Genomic DNA, 20,012 nt, shown 5'->3' on the forward strand with positions numbered 1-20,012 from the left:
GGATTGGAGCTTGCCATTTGAGCTCATGTATGACGCAAGTGATATGGCGTATCAACAAAATGAGTACAAAGGTATCAACAAAATCTTCCATCTGGTCTTCTATGCTAGTAAGACCATGAACGATGCCCAAGTCAATTACACGGTGACCGAAAAAGAGTTCCTTGCTATTGTCTTTGCTATGGAGAAGTTTCGCCCGTACTTGATGGGTACAAAGGTGATTGTCCACAACGATCATGCGGCGCTTCGGTACTTAATGAGCAAAAAAGATTCAAAGGCGAGGTTAATGCGGTGGGTGCTTTTATTGCAAGAGTTCGATCTCGAAATCCAAGACCGCAAAGGCAGTGAAAATCAAGTGGTAGACCATTTGTCTCGCTTGTAGGAGGAGGGGAGACCACATGACGTTCTTAAGATTAATGACTACTTCCCCGACGAGCAACTTCTATCCATTTCAATGACAGAGATGCCATGGTTCGCCGACTTAGCAAATTATCTTGTGAGTGGTATTGTACTGAATGAGTTCTCTTCAAACCAAAGGAAGAAGCTCAAATGGTATTGCCTTGACTATTATTGGGATGGACCGTATCTCTTCCGGATTTGTACCGATGGTGTGATTCGACGATGTGTGCCTGAGGAAGAACACGTGGAAATTCTTGAGGCTTGCCACTCTTCACCATATGGTGGTCACCATGGTAGAGCGAGGACGACGGCAAAAGTGTTGAGTTATGGATTCTATTCGCCTACCCTCTACAAGGACGCTAGTGATCTAGTCAAGCATTGTGATGAATGTCAAAGGGCCGGTGGGATTTTTAAGAAAAATGAGATGCCACTCACCACCATCTTGGAAATTGACATTTTTGATGTGTAGGGCATTGATTTCATGGGACCGTTCGTAAGCTCTTGTGGGAACACATACATTTTGGTAGATATGGACTATGTGTCAAGGTGGGTTGAGGTCGTTGCTCTACCCAACAATGAAGCTCGAAGTGTGGTGGCATTTTTAAAAAAGAATATCTTTACAAGATTTGGCACTCCAGGGGCCATTATAAGTGATGTGGGATCACACTTTTGCAACAAAGCTTTTGATACCTTACTCACCAAGTATGGTGTCACTCACAAAGTCTCAACCCATATCATCCTTAAGCAAGCAGACATGTGGAAGTCTCCAACTGGGAGATCAAGAGTATTTTGTCAAAGACTGTGAATGCCAACCGGACGGATTAGTCGAAGAAACTTGATGATGCTCTATGGGCTTATAGGACGGCTTACAAAACACCGATTGGGATGTCTCCATACCGGTTGATGTTCGGGAAAGCATGTCACCTTCCGGTGGAACTTGAGCACAAGGCTATGTGGGCATTGAAGAAGCTTAATCTTGAGTGGGATATCGCCGCTAACCTGAGGGTGGCACAATTGAATGAGCTTGATGAATTCCAGTACCATGAATATACAAGTTCTTCCTTATACAAGGAGAATATGAAGTACCTCCATGACAAGTACATCCGAAACAAGGAGTTCAAATAAGGTGATCTTGTGTTATTATTCAATTCTCGGTTACGGATGTTTCCGGGAAAGTTGAAGTCTAAGTGGAGTAGTCCGTTTGAGGTTGTGAAGGTGACACCCTTTGGTGCATTAGACTTGAATAATAAAAATGATAAAGTTTTTAGAGTCAATTGTCATGAGGTGAAACATTATCTTGAAAAAATTGATGATGGCCACGTCGTGGCATTAATTCATTTTAAGTGATTGATGGTAATCTGCGTCGTACCGCGACGTTAAATCAGGCGCTTCTTAGGAGGCAACTCATGTTTCTTTTTATTCTTCTTTTTCTTCTTTTTAGATAGGTTTTGTTTTGTGCTAACTTGTTTTGAAGTGAATTGCAGGAATGAGTGTGCTTTGCAGGAACTGTGCTCGAAAAAATGGCTAAGTGTTGAAAAAGTACGGACCGCACTTATGCCACAACAGAAAGGAGTCTTTGGGCGGCCGTACAATTCTTTGGGCGGTCGCACAACTGGAGACCCAAAAATGCAAACTCTCTGAAGTTTGCAATTGTAGAGAAATGGCCAATCTGCTTCTACGGCCACACCCAATTTTGTACGGACCACAGATCTTTAGAGGGACCAGGTACAGAGAGCAGACCGCACACAAAATTGTGCGGCCCCACTCAGCTGTACATTTTCAGCCTATAAATAGGCACTCTTCTCACTATTCCAAACTTTACACACTTTGAACTCTTGGCACCTAAGCAAGTACAATGCACAAAAATTGTTTCAAATATCACACTCATTTCATCGTCCTAGATTCTCCCCTGCATCCTTCATCACTGGTATGTTCAATTCGTGTTTAAATTTTTCCAAATTTTCTTAGTTTTTGTTCTTAACTAGTATAGTTATTTTTAGGCCTAAATTTCAGATGATTCATCGTGTGTGCTTAAAATTGTGTGGGTAATTTCATATGTACTCATTGGGGGTTGGGTAAATCATGTATCATGTCTAAATTGTGTAAAGAATTTAAAAACCTAAGTTCAGTGCCGTCTAATTTTGAATTGTGCGGCCGCACATGAAATTGTGCGGTCAATAGATCCTTAGTTTTAGGGCAAGTTTGTGCATTCAATGTGCGAACCGCACTCAAAATTGTGCGGTTCGCAGAAAAATGATCTGCGGCCGCAGAAAAATTTGTGCGACCGCAGATCCAAACTTTAGAGAACTGGTATTACTGGGCTTGGAATTGTGCGGCCACACTCATAATTGTGCGGTACACACTTCAATTGTGCGGTCCGCACAATGCAGTCTGCGGCCGCACTCAGAATTGTGCGGACCGCACTTTCACCTCTGCATATTGTTTTGTCTGCAACTTTTTTTTAGCCCGCTTTTGAACTTTAACTGACTCATGTTGCTTTGTATTGCATATAATGGTTTGATCAAGAGGTCGTGGTGATACTTCTAAAAGGAGGGGTGAACCCTCCCGAGGCTGAGGCAGGGGTGCTCAACCTCTTGTAGTGCAGAAGAAAGCAATATCAAAGAAGCCAACCACTGGGAGAGGTAGGGCCACAGAGCCCTCAGAATCAAGTTCTTATATCCCGTCTAGGGAAGCTTCCGAGGGTAACTCAGTGGAGGAACAACCTAAGGCCCAATCTCAACCACCACAGTTCCCTGGGAGATACTAACTCTAAAATGATCCCTCCACCTCAGCAAGCTCTTCTGGGGATTCGGATGGAGGCAGCCAGGGTTCAGAACCCTCCTCTACACACACTCCCGATGCACCAGTCGCAGTGGATGATAATGATGACATTCCAGACGATGGTAGAGGGGGTGATACGAGAGTGGTGGGCCTAGAGAGGTCGAAAAAGAAGGAAGTCTGGGAAGACAAATTTGTGAGCTTGATAACATTTAATAAATTCAGAGAGTGGTGGCCCCAAAGATCGCTCACACTTGAGCGACAGTTTCTATTGAAGGATTTAGATAGATTCAATTCAAATGTGGCTAAACAGTTCAGGGAGCGAAAGGGGTGGACATGGTTCACTCAGAGTGTTATGGATGCCAATGAGCATTTAGTACGCGAGTTCTATGCCAATGTGGCACATATCAAGAAGGGTACTAAAGTGACCAAGGTGAGAAACTTGAAGGTTCAATTTGATCAAAGCACCCTAAACACATATTTGGGGCTTGAGGATATGGAGCTAGTTGAGTACTTGGAAAAGTTTTCAATGGGTGATGCAGCTCGCCCTTGGTTAGCAGAGATCTTGGCGGCCCCAGGACTACCACCACGATGGATCACAGCGGGGTTTCCCATTGCACGAGCTACCCTCAACTTTGAAGCAAAAGGGTGGCAAACATTTGTGTGCAACCGTATAGACCCGAGCCAAAATGAGAACAATCTTCTAATTCCCGGGGCAGTCTTGGTGGCATCTATCATGGCCGGGTACCCAATCAATGTGGGTGACATCCTGTCGGCCAACATGTCAGTAGTTGTCAGACATGGTGAGAGCTCCTACTTGTATCCTAACACCTTTACGGAGTATCTCACAGATGCGGGAGTGGAGCCGAGGAGCTTTGATACGAAGGTTCGGGATAAGAAGCCCTTCTTCTGGTATTCTTTGAAGGACCTGAGGAACCCGAAGCTCAAGGGTAAGTCAACTGCTACCGTAGGCCAGTCTGATGAGCCATCGGTGGTGGTTGCAGATTCAGCTGCTATGCCTTATACAACTTCCATGCCTTTTACAGCAGCCGGTCCTTCCACCGAGACAGCTAACATGCCACCACCTCTATCTTATAGACCATCAACATCAGTATCAGTGCTTTTCTCCTTCACATATCCACTCACTGCGCTGCGAGTCTCCCAAATATTGGCGAGTCTCAAAAACTGGATGCAGACAGCTACTGCCGTTGCAGCTCAGTCTTCTACCCCAGCAGCACCACAGATTCCTCCGTCAGTGGAGGAAACATTGAAGAAGATCTTGGATAATCAGAAGACTATCATGGATACATTGGTGGCACATGAGGGAGCTATTGAGGAGTTGGGTAAACAGGTAAAGAAGATGAGGAAATCACATGCCTCAAGAAAATCAGTGGACAAGTTGAGAAAAGAGGTGACCAAGATAGCAACAGCTGGTGATCTTCCATTTGACTTACTAATAGAGACAGATCCATCAGTACCAGCAAACCCAGCATCACCATCAGCACCAGTGGCACCAGCTGGCCAGTCTGACGAGCCAGACCTTGCTGCCCATACTGCTGAGGAGGTGCTTTAGATGTTCATCAACCGCGTTACTCCCCGAGCAGAGGATAATAAGATCCAGTTGGAGGAGCTTGAGGGTGGTGATGTTGCCATGCATACTGAGACCACATAGGGAGTTCTCTTTACTCTCTTCCCTCCCTTATTTTGATTTTTGTTAAGCATTAAGGACAATGATTATTCTTATTCAGGGGGGTGGTCCATTTTGATTTGATATGACATTGGCATGTAATAACTATAATACTCTCTTTTTTATCTTTATTTTCTTTTTCATTATGTATATATTCCTCCCTCTCTATTGATGTATATATTATCTTTCCCATTCTCGGCTTGTGTATTCATTTTTGCTTTCAGTAGTTACTTCATAGCTTCTTTATTTTGTTTCTTAGTAGTTTAACTTCTTAGTTACTTTAATAGCTTCTTGTTGATTTGGTAGCTTCTTTTTATGTTTAAGTGATCAATAAGCCTTTGGTTTTCTTAATGCCACGGTTCTTTCGAAAGGTGGTTTTTGTGTGAACTGGGTGGCTCTTCCCAACGATGGATGGCATGACAACCTTCTTAAGGGATTGAGTCTGTTTTTGATGATTAGGTAAAAACAATAGTAATAATGAATTAAAGGATCAAGCATGCTTCACTTGTTACCAACACACTTAACTACACGCTTATGGTTGAAAACAAGTTCTTGGAAAGAAATGGCTCTAGTTCGTGACCTTGTGACTCTTGTGTTGACTTAGGTAATCATCAAGTGGTTTAGTTGAACCATTAGCGATTTTCAAACTTGAATACGGTTGTTGTGGGCCCTCGCCTCTATCCTCTTTAACAATCCAGTTGTGTGAGAGGTGAGATGTTTTGTTACAAGTCCAAGTACCCGTGCGAATGGTTTAGAACTTGCCCCGAATGTGTTTCTAGGCAAAATTCTAAGTTTTGCTTGGCTTGAGAAGTGATTGTAGGCTCTCCTTGACCCGTTTTGAAATTTTTCATGACCCATCAATGATGTTATCCCTAGTCAACCCTTTTAGGCCTAAAGTCTTTTTTATTTGATAACCATGTTACAAGACTTTACCCGTTTTGTAGTGACCCTCTCTTGGCACCCGAGCTTTCCTTAACACTCATGAGAAGCAAATTGGCGAAAGCATAAGTTTGGGAGAGAGACGAGGAGTTTGAAAGTGGTGTCAAGGTACAAAAAAAAGGATAAAAGAAATGAAGAAAATGAAAGAACAAAAGAAAAACACAAAAAGAAAGTGAATAAATTGAAGAGTTGAAGAGATTCAAAGAAAAGCCAAAGTGCAAAGCATAGAGAAAACAAAGAAGGAGAAAATGAATATCATGACCAAGAAAGAGTGATGTCAAGTCTCTCTAGTTCCCCTAAGGAAGAAGAAAATGACTCAAAGAGTCGGCAAAGCATGAGCCAAAAAGAAAAAATGGAGTGCTTAAGGAAAGATGAACCCGTTTTATTCCAACATTTCCTACCTTAGTCCAAAAGCCTTCATTACATGCCGAAAAAGCCCTACGTGATTTCAAGCCGAGTGAGTTTACATTAGTGGTGATTTACATGAGGGACAAACATATGGTACTTAGAGTCGTACTTGTGACATTCTTTTGAGAGTGATGAGCGAACTTTTCACAAATCATTGAATTGAGTGCTACATTCTTCAGTGAGATGAGCTAACTGAGAGTATAGGAGGAGGAGTTTGGGATCCACAGTGACCTACATGAACGTGCGAACTTCCTTGATGAGTAAAGTCAACTATTAATGCTCAAGTGTTACATTAGAGCTATTTTTGCTTTAACATTCAAAACATTGCCCTGTTGATGATTCATGAGTGTGTGGGTAATTGTTGGTCCCAATTGATGTGTGTTTGGTTTACCTTAGCTTAGCTAGAATAGCTCTTTTCTTGTGGAGGTGGGAATTACCTTATTTTCTTGAGGACAAGCAAAAGCCTAAGTTTGAGGGAGTTAATAAGTGGGGATTTTGACTACTTATTTGCGTCTTTTGACTTTCGTTTTAGTTCAAAAATGCTTAAAGGTATTCCCAAAAACTGATGAAATATGCTTACTTGCAAGAGTATTAGAAAATGAGCCAAAGTGATAAAATTCAACTCAAGAAGGAGTGATTTTGAACAAGGACAAAAATCAAGCAAAAAAGCTAAAGTGCGGACAACATAATTCTGTCTGTGGCCGCAGAACAAGAAGAAAATTTGATAGTGCTGCAATGCAAAGTGCGGACTGCACAATAATTGTGCGGCTGCAGAAGTCAAGGTTCAGAGAGTTGGGAATTCAAGACAATCAAGATTTGCGGACCGCACTATAATGTGCGGCCGCACCCAGAATTATGCGGTCCGCAGAACTCAAGAAGTGCGGCCGTAGTTCAGAATTGTGCGGTCGCAGATCCAACTCCTGTCAAGAGCTGAAGCAAAGTGCGGACCGCACATATAATTGTGCGGCCGCAGAACCTTCGAAAGGGCAATTTTGTTCGAAAATTCCAGCTTTGTATAAATAGACTACTTTCATGAAACTAGGGCAAGTTTTGAATACCAGAAAGTCTGTAGCCATTTTTCTTTACTCTTTTAGGCAACTTTAGCTCATCTTGTTGATTTTACATTGGATTTTCATCTATTTATCTTTCAATATGAGTTTTATCATCTTTTTTCTTTATTTTCTTCATTACCCACTATGAGTAGCTAAATTTCTATCTAGGGTTGTGACCCAACCCTAGTGTGAGAACCTAATGGGTGTTTGATTTAGGGCTTGTTTATGGTTGGGTGTGTATTATTTAGCCTACTTATTGTTATAATTGTAGAATCAATGGTTGCAAATATTGGTTCAAGCCTATTTGATTTGGTCTCTACTTGAGAAAGAGAGACTTAGTCTAGGAAAACTTGGCTAACAAGAGTTTAGGATGAAATCAAGAGATTGATAGTCCCAATTAAAGGGTTGAACCTAGAGATAGTAAAACCCGACTTGAGCAATTTGTCAACTGTTTTGTTCAATACCCATTTGGACTTGAGAAGGCCAAATTGGGCAAAACCACTCTCTTACCGAGAGGTATTGAATGGGTATTTGAGTGTTGATTGCTATAATACACCCCGACCAACGAAACTCGCCCTAAAGCCCACAACCCGTTAGGAAAACACCTAGGTGAAAGCCACGGCCCTAGACCTTTTATATATTTGAAAAACAACAACAAAAAAATTCTTCTCTAGTTTCATATTTTTCAATTGCAATCCTTAGTATGATTTTAGAAGTAAAATCAAAACAAAGTTTGTGGAAGTGCAACTTAGACAATTCACGGGCTTAGATCAAATACATACCACCAATCCCATCTAGGCTCCATGTGGATTCAATCCCGACTCCTAGTTAGATATTATTATTACAATCGACCGCTTCACAACCCTAATTTGAGATGTGACTTGGGCGAGATCAGTTAAGACCTTGGGGGAAGTGAGGGTTTGGGCACATATGAAGAGGTATCCACTAGTGCCCTTACTGAACCAAGTGCTCCTTTTAATACTACTGCCCCTCCCCCTGATACTGCTACCCCCTGAACCTACTGCCCTTGATGAACCTGCTGGTCCATCTGAACCTGCTGAATCTGAAGATGTTTTTAGTACTGAGAATAGCTCAGATTCAGATCATGTTGAGTTATTTAAAGAAGAGGTTGGGGATTATGGTAGTGATATACATGAGTAGTATAGGTCATTTAGGGAGGAAAGAAGAACTGAGCAGAGAAAAAAGAGGAATGTTAGAGTTCCTACAGCTGATGGTATTAAGTTAGGTAAAAAAAATAGTAGATGTGGCTTATGATGAGTATGAAGCTGGAGAGAGTGAGGACAAAGGAACCCTTTAGAGGGTAAAATAGGAGGTAATGATCCATATTATCCTTCTGATGAGGCTGCCAACTTTAAAACAGATATATATATATATATATATATATGATGATGATGATGATGAAAGAGAGGGAGAGGTTAATCAAAGGAAACCCAAAACAAGAAGAAGAAAGATTAAAAAAAGAGTGATATTTGACCCAAACTATAAGCAATTGTGTGGGAGCTTGGTTTTGCATTTGAGAGTGTTGACAAGTTTAGAGAAGCTCTTACTAGGTTTGCTGTTAAAGAAAAAGTTGTGGATAAATATGTTAATCAACCAACAAGGGTGAGGTGTAAGTGCAAGGATGGTTGTCATTGGCATCTGTTTGCTAGCTATTCCTCTAGGACTAAAGACTTTATTGTGAAGAAGTACATTCCAATGCACATATGTGAACATACTAACAAGAACAAATTGTGCAACAACAAGTACTTGACTGAGAAATTCAAAGACAAAATAAGAGAACAACCTAACATTAGGATATTCAAGTCTCAGCAGCTTGTAAGAAAAGAATTAGGTTTGTATGTTGGGATATCAATTTGTAGGAAAGCAAGGAATAAGGTTTTGAAAGATATAATGGGTGACGATGTGCTGGAGTATAGTAGAATTTTGGACTATAGAGATTAAATACTTAGGTCTAATCCTGGTAGTACATGTGTTGTTAAACTAAGTGAAGAGACTTTTGAAGGTGGTAAGAAAATATTTGTTGGCTTCTACATTTGTTTTGATGCATTGAAAAAGGCCTTCAAGGCTGGTTGTAGGCCATGTATTGGATTGGATGATTACTTCTTAAAGGGTGTTTGCAAGGGAAAATTGCTTGTTGCTGTCTGTAAAGATGGTAACAACCAGATATTGCTTCTAGCTTGGGCAGTGGTTGAGGTTGAGAATAAGTTCAATTGGACCTGGTTTTTAAGGCTGTTGAAGGATGACCTTGAACTTGGAGATGGGACAAATTTCACATTCATAACACATATGCAGAAGGTTAGTATTCTGTTCTTTATTTTATTCTTATGTTATCTTTGTGTTTATTTTCTTCTGTTGCTTCCATAAGTCTTTACTGATAAGTTATTGCATTTTCTTCTGTTCTTCTATGTATGGATTGTATTAAGCAATGGATGAAGTACTGCCAAACTGTGAACATAAGATGTGTGCTAGACACATCTTAGCTAATTGGTCCAAGAAGTGGAGAGGCATTGAAAGAAGAAATTATTTCTGGAGGTATGCCAGAAGTACTTATGAGGCAGAATTGAAAAAGAATCTTGACTTCATGGAAAGATTATGTAGTAAAGGAATCATTGATGCCTTGTTGTGGTATAACAAAGAAAGGTGGTCTAAGGTGTACTTCAAGTTCTTCAGCAACTGTGATAGTGTGGACAACAACATGGATGAAAGCTTCAACTCCTGGATAGTAGAGCCAAGACACAAGACAATTATAACAATGCTTGATAAAATCAGAGTAAAAATAATGAACATGATTGGGCAACTGAGAGAATTTGCTAATGGTTGGATCTGTGATATCTCACCAGTGGCATTGAAGGTTTTACAAGACAACACAACCAAGTCAATAAAGTGTGATATTATGTGGAATGGAGACACATGATATGAAGTGAAAGAAACTGAATATCTGAAACATTTAGTTTCTTTACAAACCATGACATGCAGTTGTAGATCTTGGATGCTAAAAGGCATACCGTGTGCTCATGCAGTAGCTGCACTTTAATTCAAAAGGATGGAGTCAATTGAATATGTTGCTCACTGGTATACCAAAGAGACTTACTTGAAAATGTACAACCATTTCATTCAACCTGCATTTAATATGTCAATGTGGCAAGACTCACAGAATGTATATGTTATTCCACCAATAGTCAGAAAGATGCTAGGGAGGCCAAAGAAAGTTAGAAGAAAAGAGAAAACTGAAAACAAGACAGGTAAGTTGTCTAGGAGAGGACTGGAGATTACATGTAGAGCATGTAATGAGAAAGGCCATAATAAGAGACGGTGTCATAAGACCAAGGTAACAACTTCAACTACAGCAGCAAGTGCAGGAGTAAGTGCAACAACTAGTGCAGCACCAAGGGGCAGTTTTAACTCTATTGCAGCACCAAAAACTAGAAGAGGAAGGGGTCGACCAAAAGGGTCTACCAATGAGACAAGACCCTACAAAAGACCAAGAGTGGTTGGAATGTGGGTGCTTCAAACAAAAAGTGGCTACACCATCCTTAATGTAAGGCCTCTGATTACCTTTTATATATCAAATAAGTGGTACTATTTGTTTAGACTAACAAATAGTATCTTTCTTTAACAGCCTGGAATGCCTTCAAGTAGGCCCAAAGATATTATATCTTCAGCAGATGTCACTGGAGATATTGGACACACGCCATCAACTGGAGTAAAGTGGAAAGGAAAAGCAGCATTGACACAAAGACAACTCCATCAGATGAGAAGAAAAAGGGTCATCCAAACAAGGTCAAGAGTTGCACAGTTAAGTCAAGGAAGCTCCACAACAAAGTCCTCACAACCTTGAAAACTTTAGGAACATTTTCTTTACTTTGGCAGTCTATTAGCAGCTATGACTAGGAGTGGCAAACGGGCGGGTCGGGTAGGATATGGTTCGGGTCGAAAATAAATAATGAAAAAATGGATAAATTAACTGACCCGATCCAAATTTAATACGGATAAAAAACTGGTTAACCGGTGGATAATATGGGTAACCATATTATCTATGACTTCTTAAATATGATCACTTTTGGGAGAATTCCTAGTCTTCCAAACTTGAGGAACCCCCAATTTGAGGCTTTACAAATGTAAAAGTTAAACTCATTGGTTAACCATTTTCTAAATGGATAATATGGTTCTTATCCATATTTGACCCATTTTAAAAAAGTTCATTATCCAACCTACTTTTTAGTGGATAATATGGGTGGTTAACTATTTTCTTTTAACTATTTTGTCACCACTAGCTGTGACTGCAATATTTTATATTAGCAGCTGTGACTGCAATATTTTGTATTGACAATTATGATTGTAATATTTTGTATTGGCAGCTGTGACTGCAATATTTTGAGTTAGCAACTGTGACTGGTGCAATTTGTGTTAGCAACTGTGACTGGTGCAATTATGCAATCTTTAGTGTTTAAAGTTGTGACTGTAATATTTAGTATTCTATGACTAATGAATGGTGTTATTAAGGAGCAGTAGTGACTGAATTTTAACTGTGATTATTGACTGCACTTATGCTATCTTTCTATTAGGAGTTGTCACTATATATTCAGTTTCTTTCAATACATTTCAAGAATTCAATATGCTTGAACAAAATAATTTAGAATCAAAATAACCACCAACTTCATTCCAAAAAGAGATAGTACATAATACAAAAATGATTCACCCATATTGATTTGTATCATACACCAATAAGGTTCAACAAAAAGATTGGAGTACAATAAAAAGAGAAACAAAGAGTCTATGGCAACTTCAGTTCATCCTCCTTCACTTGAAACCTAGTACTAACACCGATAATTAAACAACATAAAATGATAAACCAAAGAACCTTCTCCCTTTTTCTTGATCGAGCAATATTGTTCATCCATTTCTTCTCCCTTTCTTTCATCTTCTCCATTTCAATTTTCAAGTAATCTAGTTGAATGCCTATCTTATCAATCTCATGTTCATCCTTCTTTGCTGCCATCGGATTGTCCAGTTTTTTTAAAACATTTAACTTGGCTCTCAAGTTTTCCAATTTCTTATTTCAATTTAGGAATAACAAACTTTGATCTAGGGTCAATTTCTCCATCCCTCAAATGCCAAAAATCACATGCTCTAGCACCCTATCATGAATAATAACAAAATTGATATTTTATAGTTCTATTTCTTGATATCTTAACTTATTTAATCTTGAAAATTAAATCAACTTACCCTATAGTATGGACAAGCCCAATACTTTCTACCAGGATTCCTAGGGGTCCAAGAAGTCAACAATGGCAGCAAATATCCATGATACATCGCACTTCTTCAGTAGATGCATGATCGTCCTCTTCCGTACAAAGCCTACTCAACTTTTTCGAAGGCATTATATACAAAAAATGCAGTTCAAAATACAAGAAAAATAGGAAAAAATTAAGTAGAAATAGACGAAATTTAACTCAAATAACAAAAATTAACTATCTTTGCCTTCAAAAATCGAATCTTGAACGTCAGTTATGGCTGATTTGGTAGTAAAATTAAATTAGGGTTAGTGAGGTTAGTATGGTAGAAGAAGAAATAAGATGGGTTGGGTATTAAATTGGAGGAAAGAGGAATATATTACCGATGGGGGTTGTAATTAGTGCTGACAATTTTTTTTTCTTTTTTGTTTTCACGATTAAACAATAGCAATAAATGCGCCCCTTTGCAGTTAGACACAACGCACCTGGGAGATGGCTTACAAAGGTGCAGAAAATATCAGTCATAAGAAGTATAGGATGGTGTTGGGATACCCGTAAAGATTGGGTGTAAAACTCATTTACCGGGACAAGTTCGGGATGCATTTTATGTATTATCTCTTAAAGCTCTTGAAAAGGAAGTTCTGTCTTTATATATGCTTATCCATGTATTTAAAACTATGGCATTGCTAATGTCATGCTTTGCTATATATAAATATAGAAATAAAAAGGACGTATAAATACTATGTATTAGTTATACACAGGTTGAAAAATACTATCAAATATGGGACTAATAATGACAAAGATAATACATATATTATTTTTCCTAATACATCTTACTAAACGACCCCTAAGTACTTTTTGACCTAACTAAGATTTGAACATAAAACTTTATGATTCTCCTCCCACGACCGTAGACGGAGGCGGCAACTTTAATCTTGTAACCATGTGATCCATTGGTCATACATAATATTCCGAGAAATTCCTTTTGGAACTTAAAAAGAAAACAACATTATTATCATAGTCATTAGTCAAATAATAATAATAATTCTAATGATTATGTCAAATAATGTTTCCAACTTCCACTTTGACGTCTATGTTTGCTAGACTAGAATCTTGAATAGGCCTGAACTGAACTGCGTGTAACTGGCCCAACACCATTTGATCTCGTACTGAAATAAAATGATTTCATATTTTTTCATCAATTGTTTATTTCTCTTCCCTTGTCTCTCTTTTCAATTTTGATCTATGGCTCATTGATCTTTATGCATAGTAACCACGATGATAACAACAATAACAATAATAATAATAATAACAGTAATAGTAATAATCTATTAGGTCGCTATACACATTATAATTTATAGGAGAGATTGATTTTAATAACCGGCTCTCGTCTGATGATTATACTTCTTTATCTCATATTTGAGACCATAATTTGCAAATCACAAAAAATAAAAATAAAAAGAGAACAATATAATTTGGCCATAAAAGCTACCCTTATGTTTCATTTTCTTTGTCTACTTAAACACCAACAACAATAGTCGAATACCATGTTCTTTTCCATAGTATTATTTTTCTTTTATATATGCTTGGGAAAGAACAAAAAGAAAATTAGGAAAACAGATAAAGAAGAAAATCGATGATTTGATTAAATAATTGAAATTCAGGTATACTAGAAATTAATAAATGCAACATAAATATTTCATTTTCGGATCCTTGTCGTGGATCCCTTATGATGTTTGACCAGAATACACAACTTAAAGGATGTCCATGTCTATATCCATGTGCAATCCTCAAGCTAAGTCCACTCATTTTTCATTTTCTTTTTTGTTTTCACCCGGTTTCCGATATTTATATTGGGCCCCGACTAAATTCGGATTCGCACGGAGAAGTCCCACATTGGGGGTAAAGAGTTTCCTAATAAAGACGACTTCATATCCAGGGACACGAACCCGAGACCTCTAGTTAAGGATGAATGAATACTTACCACACCACCACAATCCTTGGTGGTACTCATTTTTCATTTAATATACCTTAACTAACGAAGCAAAAAAACATTAATAAGTAGATTCAAGAAAATGTAAAATATGTCACCGCGAGCTTGAGTTGATGCTGATGCGGAATAGGCCATTTTCCCATGTTACCATGTAAAGATATTGAAGGAATAAGCATATTTAGAGTTGTGGTACTTAGAAAGAATAGAATGAGCAGTTAGAAAGGCTCTGCGATCCGGCCTATTGATCAATAAAGTGAGTTAGAACGATATAAGAAGTCTCGGATTTACTTTTCTGCGGAGACAAAAATACTAGGTGACTTATTCTGCTGTTGGTGGGAGTTGAGATGTAACAGATATCACGTGGAATTAGTCGAGCTATGTGCAAACTAACTCGAACACTACAATTATGAAAAAAAAAATGAGCTGTTAGAAAGGGCAGGGATAATCGATCATTGGCTTATTTTTCTGAGTTTTGGGACTCTAGTATAAAAAAATTCCCGATTTTTTATCGTGAAAGTGTCAAATTCAAATTTAACTTATTAAAGGAAAAAAGGAGCATAAACAAAAGGTTTACACGATATTTGAACCTTCTAAATAGTTTTGAGCCACATTATATGTCAATAACTAGAAACTTCTCCTATATATATACGAAAAAAGAAAATTATTTTTACCTTATATTCAAAATATAATTTTGTAATAAAGAAAATTCAATTAATTAACCCTTTCAAACCATGTAATTTCATGTGGTATATAACATACTAAAGAATATAAATTTATATCTACTGAATTCCGATATATAGTAACTTTTCAGGGTAATTCGATCACTTATTTTAAACATCTTACTCAATGTCAACTGAATATATTTTAATTTTGTAAAAATTATTTCTTTTTTTAAAAAGCAAAATAAAACTCTAAGTTAGGTGGTTAATGTATATGCTTTTTATACGTACAATGTACGAGAGATAACAATCGTTAGCAATAAATGAAAATGGTCCCATCCATATGTTCTCTTCCTAAACAAGAGCTACGTTTATCGATGCCATTCACATGACCTGTTTCAAACATTTCTATAACAGTCTCGTTTGTTTCGATAATTTTTGATAATATAGTGAAGTGCTATTTTTAATAACATATTATAACATAAAATAAAAAATTAATTCTAAAAAATACTTGATTGTTATAGTAAAGTACTGTTATAGAGCATGATTGTTATAGAAAAGTTTAACTTTACAATAAAATCAAAGTTATATTAGGTGATTAGACCGACTAATTTAGAAGCTAGCAGCCGGCTTAAGTATTAATTAATCCTCCACTAAGATGACCAAAAATATTTGTCCGAACGAGCTCAAAATAAACATATTATCTTATTTCTTCCGTTTCAATTTATATGATGTAATTTCTATTTACTTTTATATCAAGAGGAATGGTATTTTTCTATACATAAAGGCAGGGTATATGTAAGCAAAAGGGCAACAAAGGAGGGAGCACAAACTATTGTTCTCCACTCATCCACTTGATATATAGTACTAGTACTAGCTATAAGTGATGGCAATTGGTACTAATTCTTGTTGTGTACTACTTCTATAATGGTTTACCACAAGTCCAAAGTAAAAGGGCCAACTCAAATTTACTTCCTTGTCCTAATGTCTATGTCCTTGCCACTATATACGAAACTCATAATTGATGGCAATTGGTACTAATTCATGTGGTTGTAAATAACCAATTGTATTTATCGGAAATAGTTTTTTTCTATCTTTATAAAATAATGATAAGGTCTGTATACACACTATTTGTAAAATTACACTAAATTTGTTGTTATTGTTATTGCTATTATTGTAAATGACCAATTGTACCGGATACAATGTATAAAAAGATCACTTAACTAAGGTGTTCAACTCACTTTTTTAAATAAATATTTTACAAATATGGTATATTCTTTTTATATTCCAATTATATCATGAGTTTGTAACGACATAAGGGGAAAAATTCTTCCCCTACCCATCTTATTTGTTCACAATACCATCTCCACACGAGCATTAGCGGAGCTACCTTTATTAACCAAGCAATATCAATTAACATTTTTTGTCGAAAAATTATATTATATAGTTAAATATTTTTTTTCAATATGTATACTATATAATTGAATTTCTTTGGCTTCTTCCTACATTTAAATATTTTATATTTTGACTCTCATTAGTAAAGTTCTAACCGATTACAACAGGAAAAATAATACAAGAAGGGCTTGGGTTCAATGTGTTACGGTAAGGATGCACAACAACATACTCAGTGAGGTCTGTAAAGGGTAGAATATACGCAGATCTTATCTCGATAGTACCTCAAGAAAAATATTTTCAAAATAGATTTGAAAAATACAAAAGTAAAGACGCCGTAAAAAATAAAAATATAATAAGCAAAAATAGTAAGATAACCAAAAAAAAAAAAAAAAAAACGCAACAACACTAAGATGAAGAAATTAAATAGAATTCATTGCATGAGATGTCCTTTTACATAAATGGGTTTCCGTCCCAACTTTATTCATATGTCTCCATCATCTTTGTTTCCTAGAAAAACTTACTACTTGTTTCCTTAAACATGAAAAAGAATTTAGTTGTACTCAATATTTGTATTAGTAAATTGATAAATAATGCATATTCATTTATATGTAATCTTACTCTAATTTGTGACTTTTTCTTTATTTCGAAATTTTTTCAGGGAAACCTATAACTGCTACTTCGGGTACGCACTGATTAACCTGCTTAACCTGCTTATTATGCAACAGTTCTCGCAAATCACATAGGAAATTAATTTAATTAGTGACTTCTTAATATTAATCTATTAGACCTAATAACTCATTAATGCTACTGTACTAATCAATTAATTCATCATATCCTAATTAGCTTTTCCACGTATATCAAATAATGAGGTTTTTACACCGTAGGACTCTTATAAAAATATTATTTATATTAATGTTACCATATTTGGATTATTCCAATAATAGCAGATTTTATTACAAATATAGCATATTTGAAAGTATTTAATAGTAACTCATTTATTTTCTAATATTTAATAGTAACTCATTTATTTTCTAACTCTTTCTGAAAAATTAAGGGATTATGTCTAAATTCTTAAAATCTTATTTCTCTTTCTTTCTCAAATCACTCTACCATTGACTCTCCTTCGAATTTCTAACTTCTTCACTGCTTGTTATATCGTATAAATATACATACAAAAATAAACAAATATAGATATACGAAATACCATCATTACACCATCTATATAATTATATACACACACTTTAACCGAAGCAAAATCCGCGCGCTGATCTTTCTAAAAATATACGGTATTATTAATTATTCATGGTTATTATGGTATAATCATCTAAGATTTATTTCTTATACCAAACATATAAATTATTTATAATGTATACATACCATATATATACCTTATATATTTTCATTAAGTATGTGTATATTATATTTTTCAAAATATAAGGGTGTTTATGGTAAACACACATGATTTATTCCAATATTATACATATTATTAATTATACATGATTTTTGAATGAAAAATCAATGAAAATATTATTAAAGAAAACACATCGAGTGAATGTATATTTCAATTCAAGAAGAGTAGCAATCACTTTAAAATTATAATAACTGAAAGTGCGGTAATTTATTTTGCATATCATTAATTATATGCCTATTTTAGTGGAATTGGATGAGAGTTTTATTTTTGAATGAAAATTATCATCTTTCCTTTTTTATTTTTGCTTACTTTTAGGGATTATTAACTAGCACCCCTATTTTAATAGGATTGAATGATTTTCTCCTAGGGAATATATTTATTTAGTTGCTATGAATATGAAATAACTATTGCTACTAGGTTTTTGAATTTTTTTCTCAAATAATTAGTAGCACTTGTTAATTTCTTCTGGTATGTAAATCGATGCTTACTAAATACATCAAATTTCCCTCATTTTAGGGCATTACTTTGAAGAACCTTATCCATTAAGGAAGTTGTTAGTGGCATAACAATTTTTTCCGTGTGGGGTCGAAGAACACTATAACAAGATAACAAATGCATATTATACCCTATGAAACACATAATTTGACAACATGAAAGATGCTTTGAAATCATTACCATCTATAAATTAGTTATACTATATATTTTACTCCATGTAAAAATAATGTTAGGTGCGCAAACAAAGTTTCACGTTGATAGTTGAAAAGATTGAAAGCATACATATAAGATGTAAGGATTTCTTAATGGTGTCTTATGAGAAAAATCGTGCGGACTTGACCCAAAACAGACAATATCACACCATGTTAAGAGTATCTTTGGGCTGGTTTAGTCCAACAACTGGTATCAAAGCTCAGGTTCGAGGGGATGAGTATGGAGATACGGGCAGAGTGATGGTGTGAGGCTCGGTTTGTTTACCCTTATGAGATTGGAGACACGCATACAAGAAGAAGCTAGTTGCGGGCATCATTTGTCATAAATACTCTAACGATATGAGTGACACACAATGAATCTCGAAAATTAACTAGTGGATCGTGGTAATAGGCCACATGGAACTTAGTTTGAGGGGGAGACACGTGGATCGTGGTAATGAGCCACGTAGAACTTAGTTTGAGGGAGACATTATTAAGTGTACATACAAAGACCCACGTTGGTATCTGAAAAGATTGGAAGCCTACATATAAGGTATAAAAATTTCTTAATATTGTGAGGTCTTTTGGAAGAAACCGTGCATGTTTGACCCAAAATATATTATATCACACTATATTAGTATAGAGTATCTTTGGGCTAGTTTAGCCTAACAAAAGGGAGGGTTTGAGGAATGACCGCATCCCAAAAGGGTATAATATAGGCAGTTTACCTTAATGCAAGTATTAGTGACTAATTTCGCGGTTTAAACCCGTAACCTACAGATCACATGAAGACAACTTAATCGTTACTCGAAGATTTTTCTTCACTCCGCGGAGCTAGAGGGTTAGATATTTGAAAGTGGAAACCAAATTGTTGGCTGTCTATATGCTCAAGGCAAAATTAAACCCCTTCATCTGATGACATGTAGGACCCGTTTAGCCATAAATTTTGTCAAAATAAACTTGAGTTTTATTTGGCAAACACATATTTAGCCATAATTTTTGTCAATATTTTGCCCAAATCCCAAATCCCAAAACCAGCTCAATAGCTGATTTTGGGCCAAAATATCACTATTATATTTTTTAAAAATTGCCCCAAACTTTTGTATTTTATAAAAGAGCCCACCATTTATTATTTTGTAACGATGTTGTTTCGTCTTCTCGGTCATCTGATAGTGTATCATGTAGTTCATTATAAAAATAATAATTTTGTATCAAATTTATTTATGTTCAAGACTATGGTTTGCGATAATATAATAAATGTTATTAATAATTGTACTGTTGGGTATTTGTGATAGTTTTTAGAACTTATGAGTATAAGTCATGTTTCATGTTTTTTCAGACCAAACTTCACCC

At 36.4% G+C, this 20,012-nt stretch overlaps 2 protein-coding genes across 2 annotated transcripts in view; both read left to right on the top strand.

Moving 5' to 3' along the window:
- The window catches only part of LOC104087487 (hydroxyproline O-galactosyltransferase GALT3), a 172,324-nt gene that overhangs the window by 66,348 nt on the left and 85,964 nt on the right, over positions 1–20,012 (top strand). The gene's annotated exons all lie outside the window — the stretch shown is intronic.
- Positions 8,191–10,195, top strand: LOC138891889 (uncharacterized). Its single transcript, XM_070175574.1, has 4 exons — positions 8,191–8,401; positions 8,768–9,156; positions 9,337–9,576; positions 9,740–10,195. The coding sequence occupies exons 1-4, from the start codon at positions 8,191–8,193 to the stop codon at positions 10,193–10,195; spliced, it is 1,296 nt and encodes a 431-aa protein (XP_070031675.1).

Source organism: Nicotiana tomentosiformis, chromosome 5 (assembly GCF_000390325.3).
Source record: "Nicotiana tomentosiformis chromosome 5, ASM39032v3, whole genome shotgun sequence".
NCBI classification, from domain to species: domain Eukaryota; kingdom Viridiplantae; phylum Streptophyta; class Magnoliopsida; order Solanales; family Solanaceae; genus Nicotiana; species Nicotiana tomentosiformis.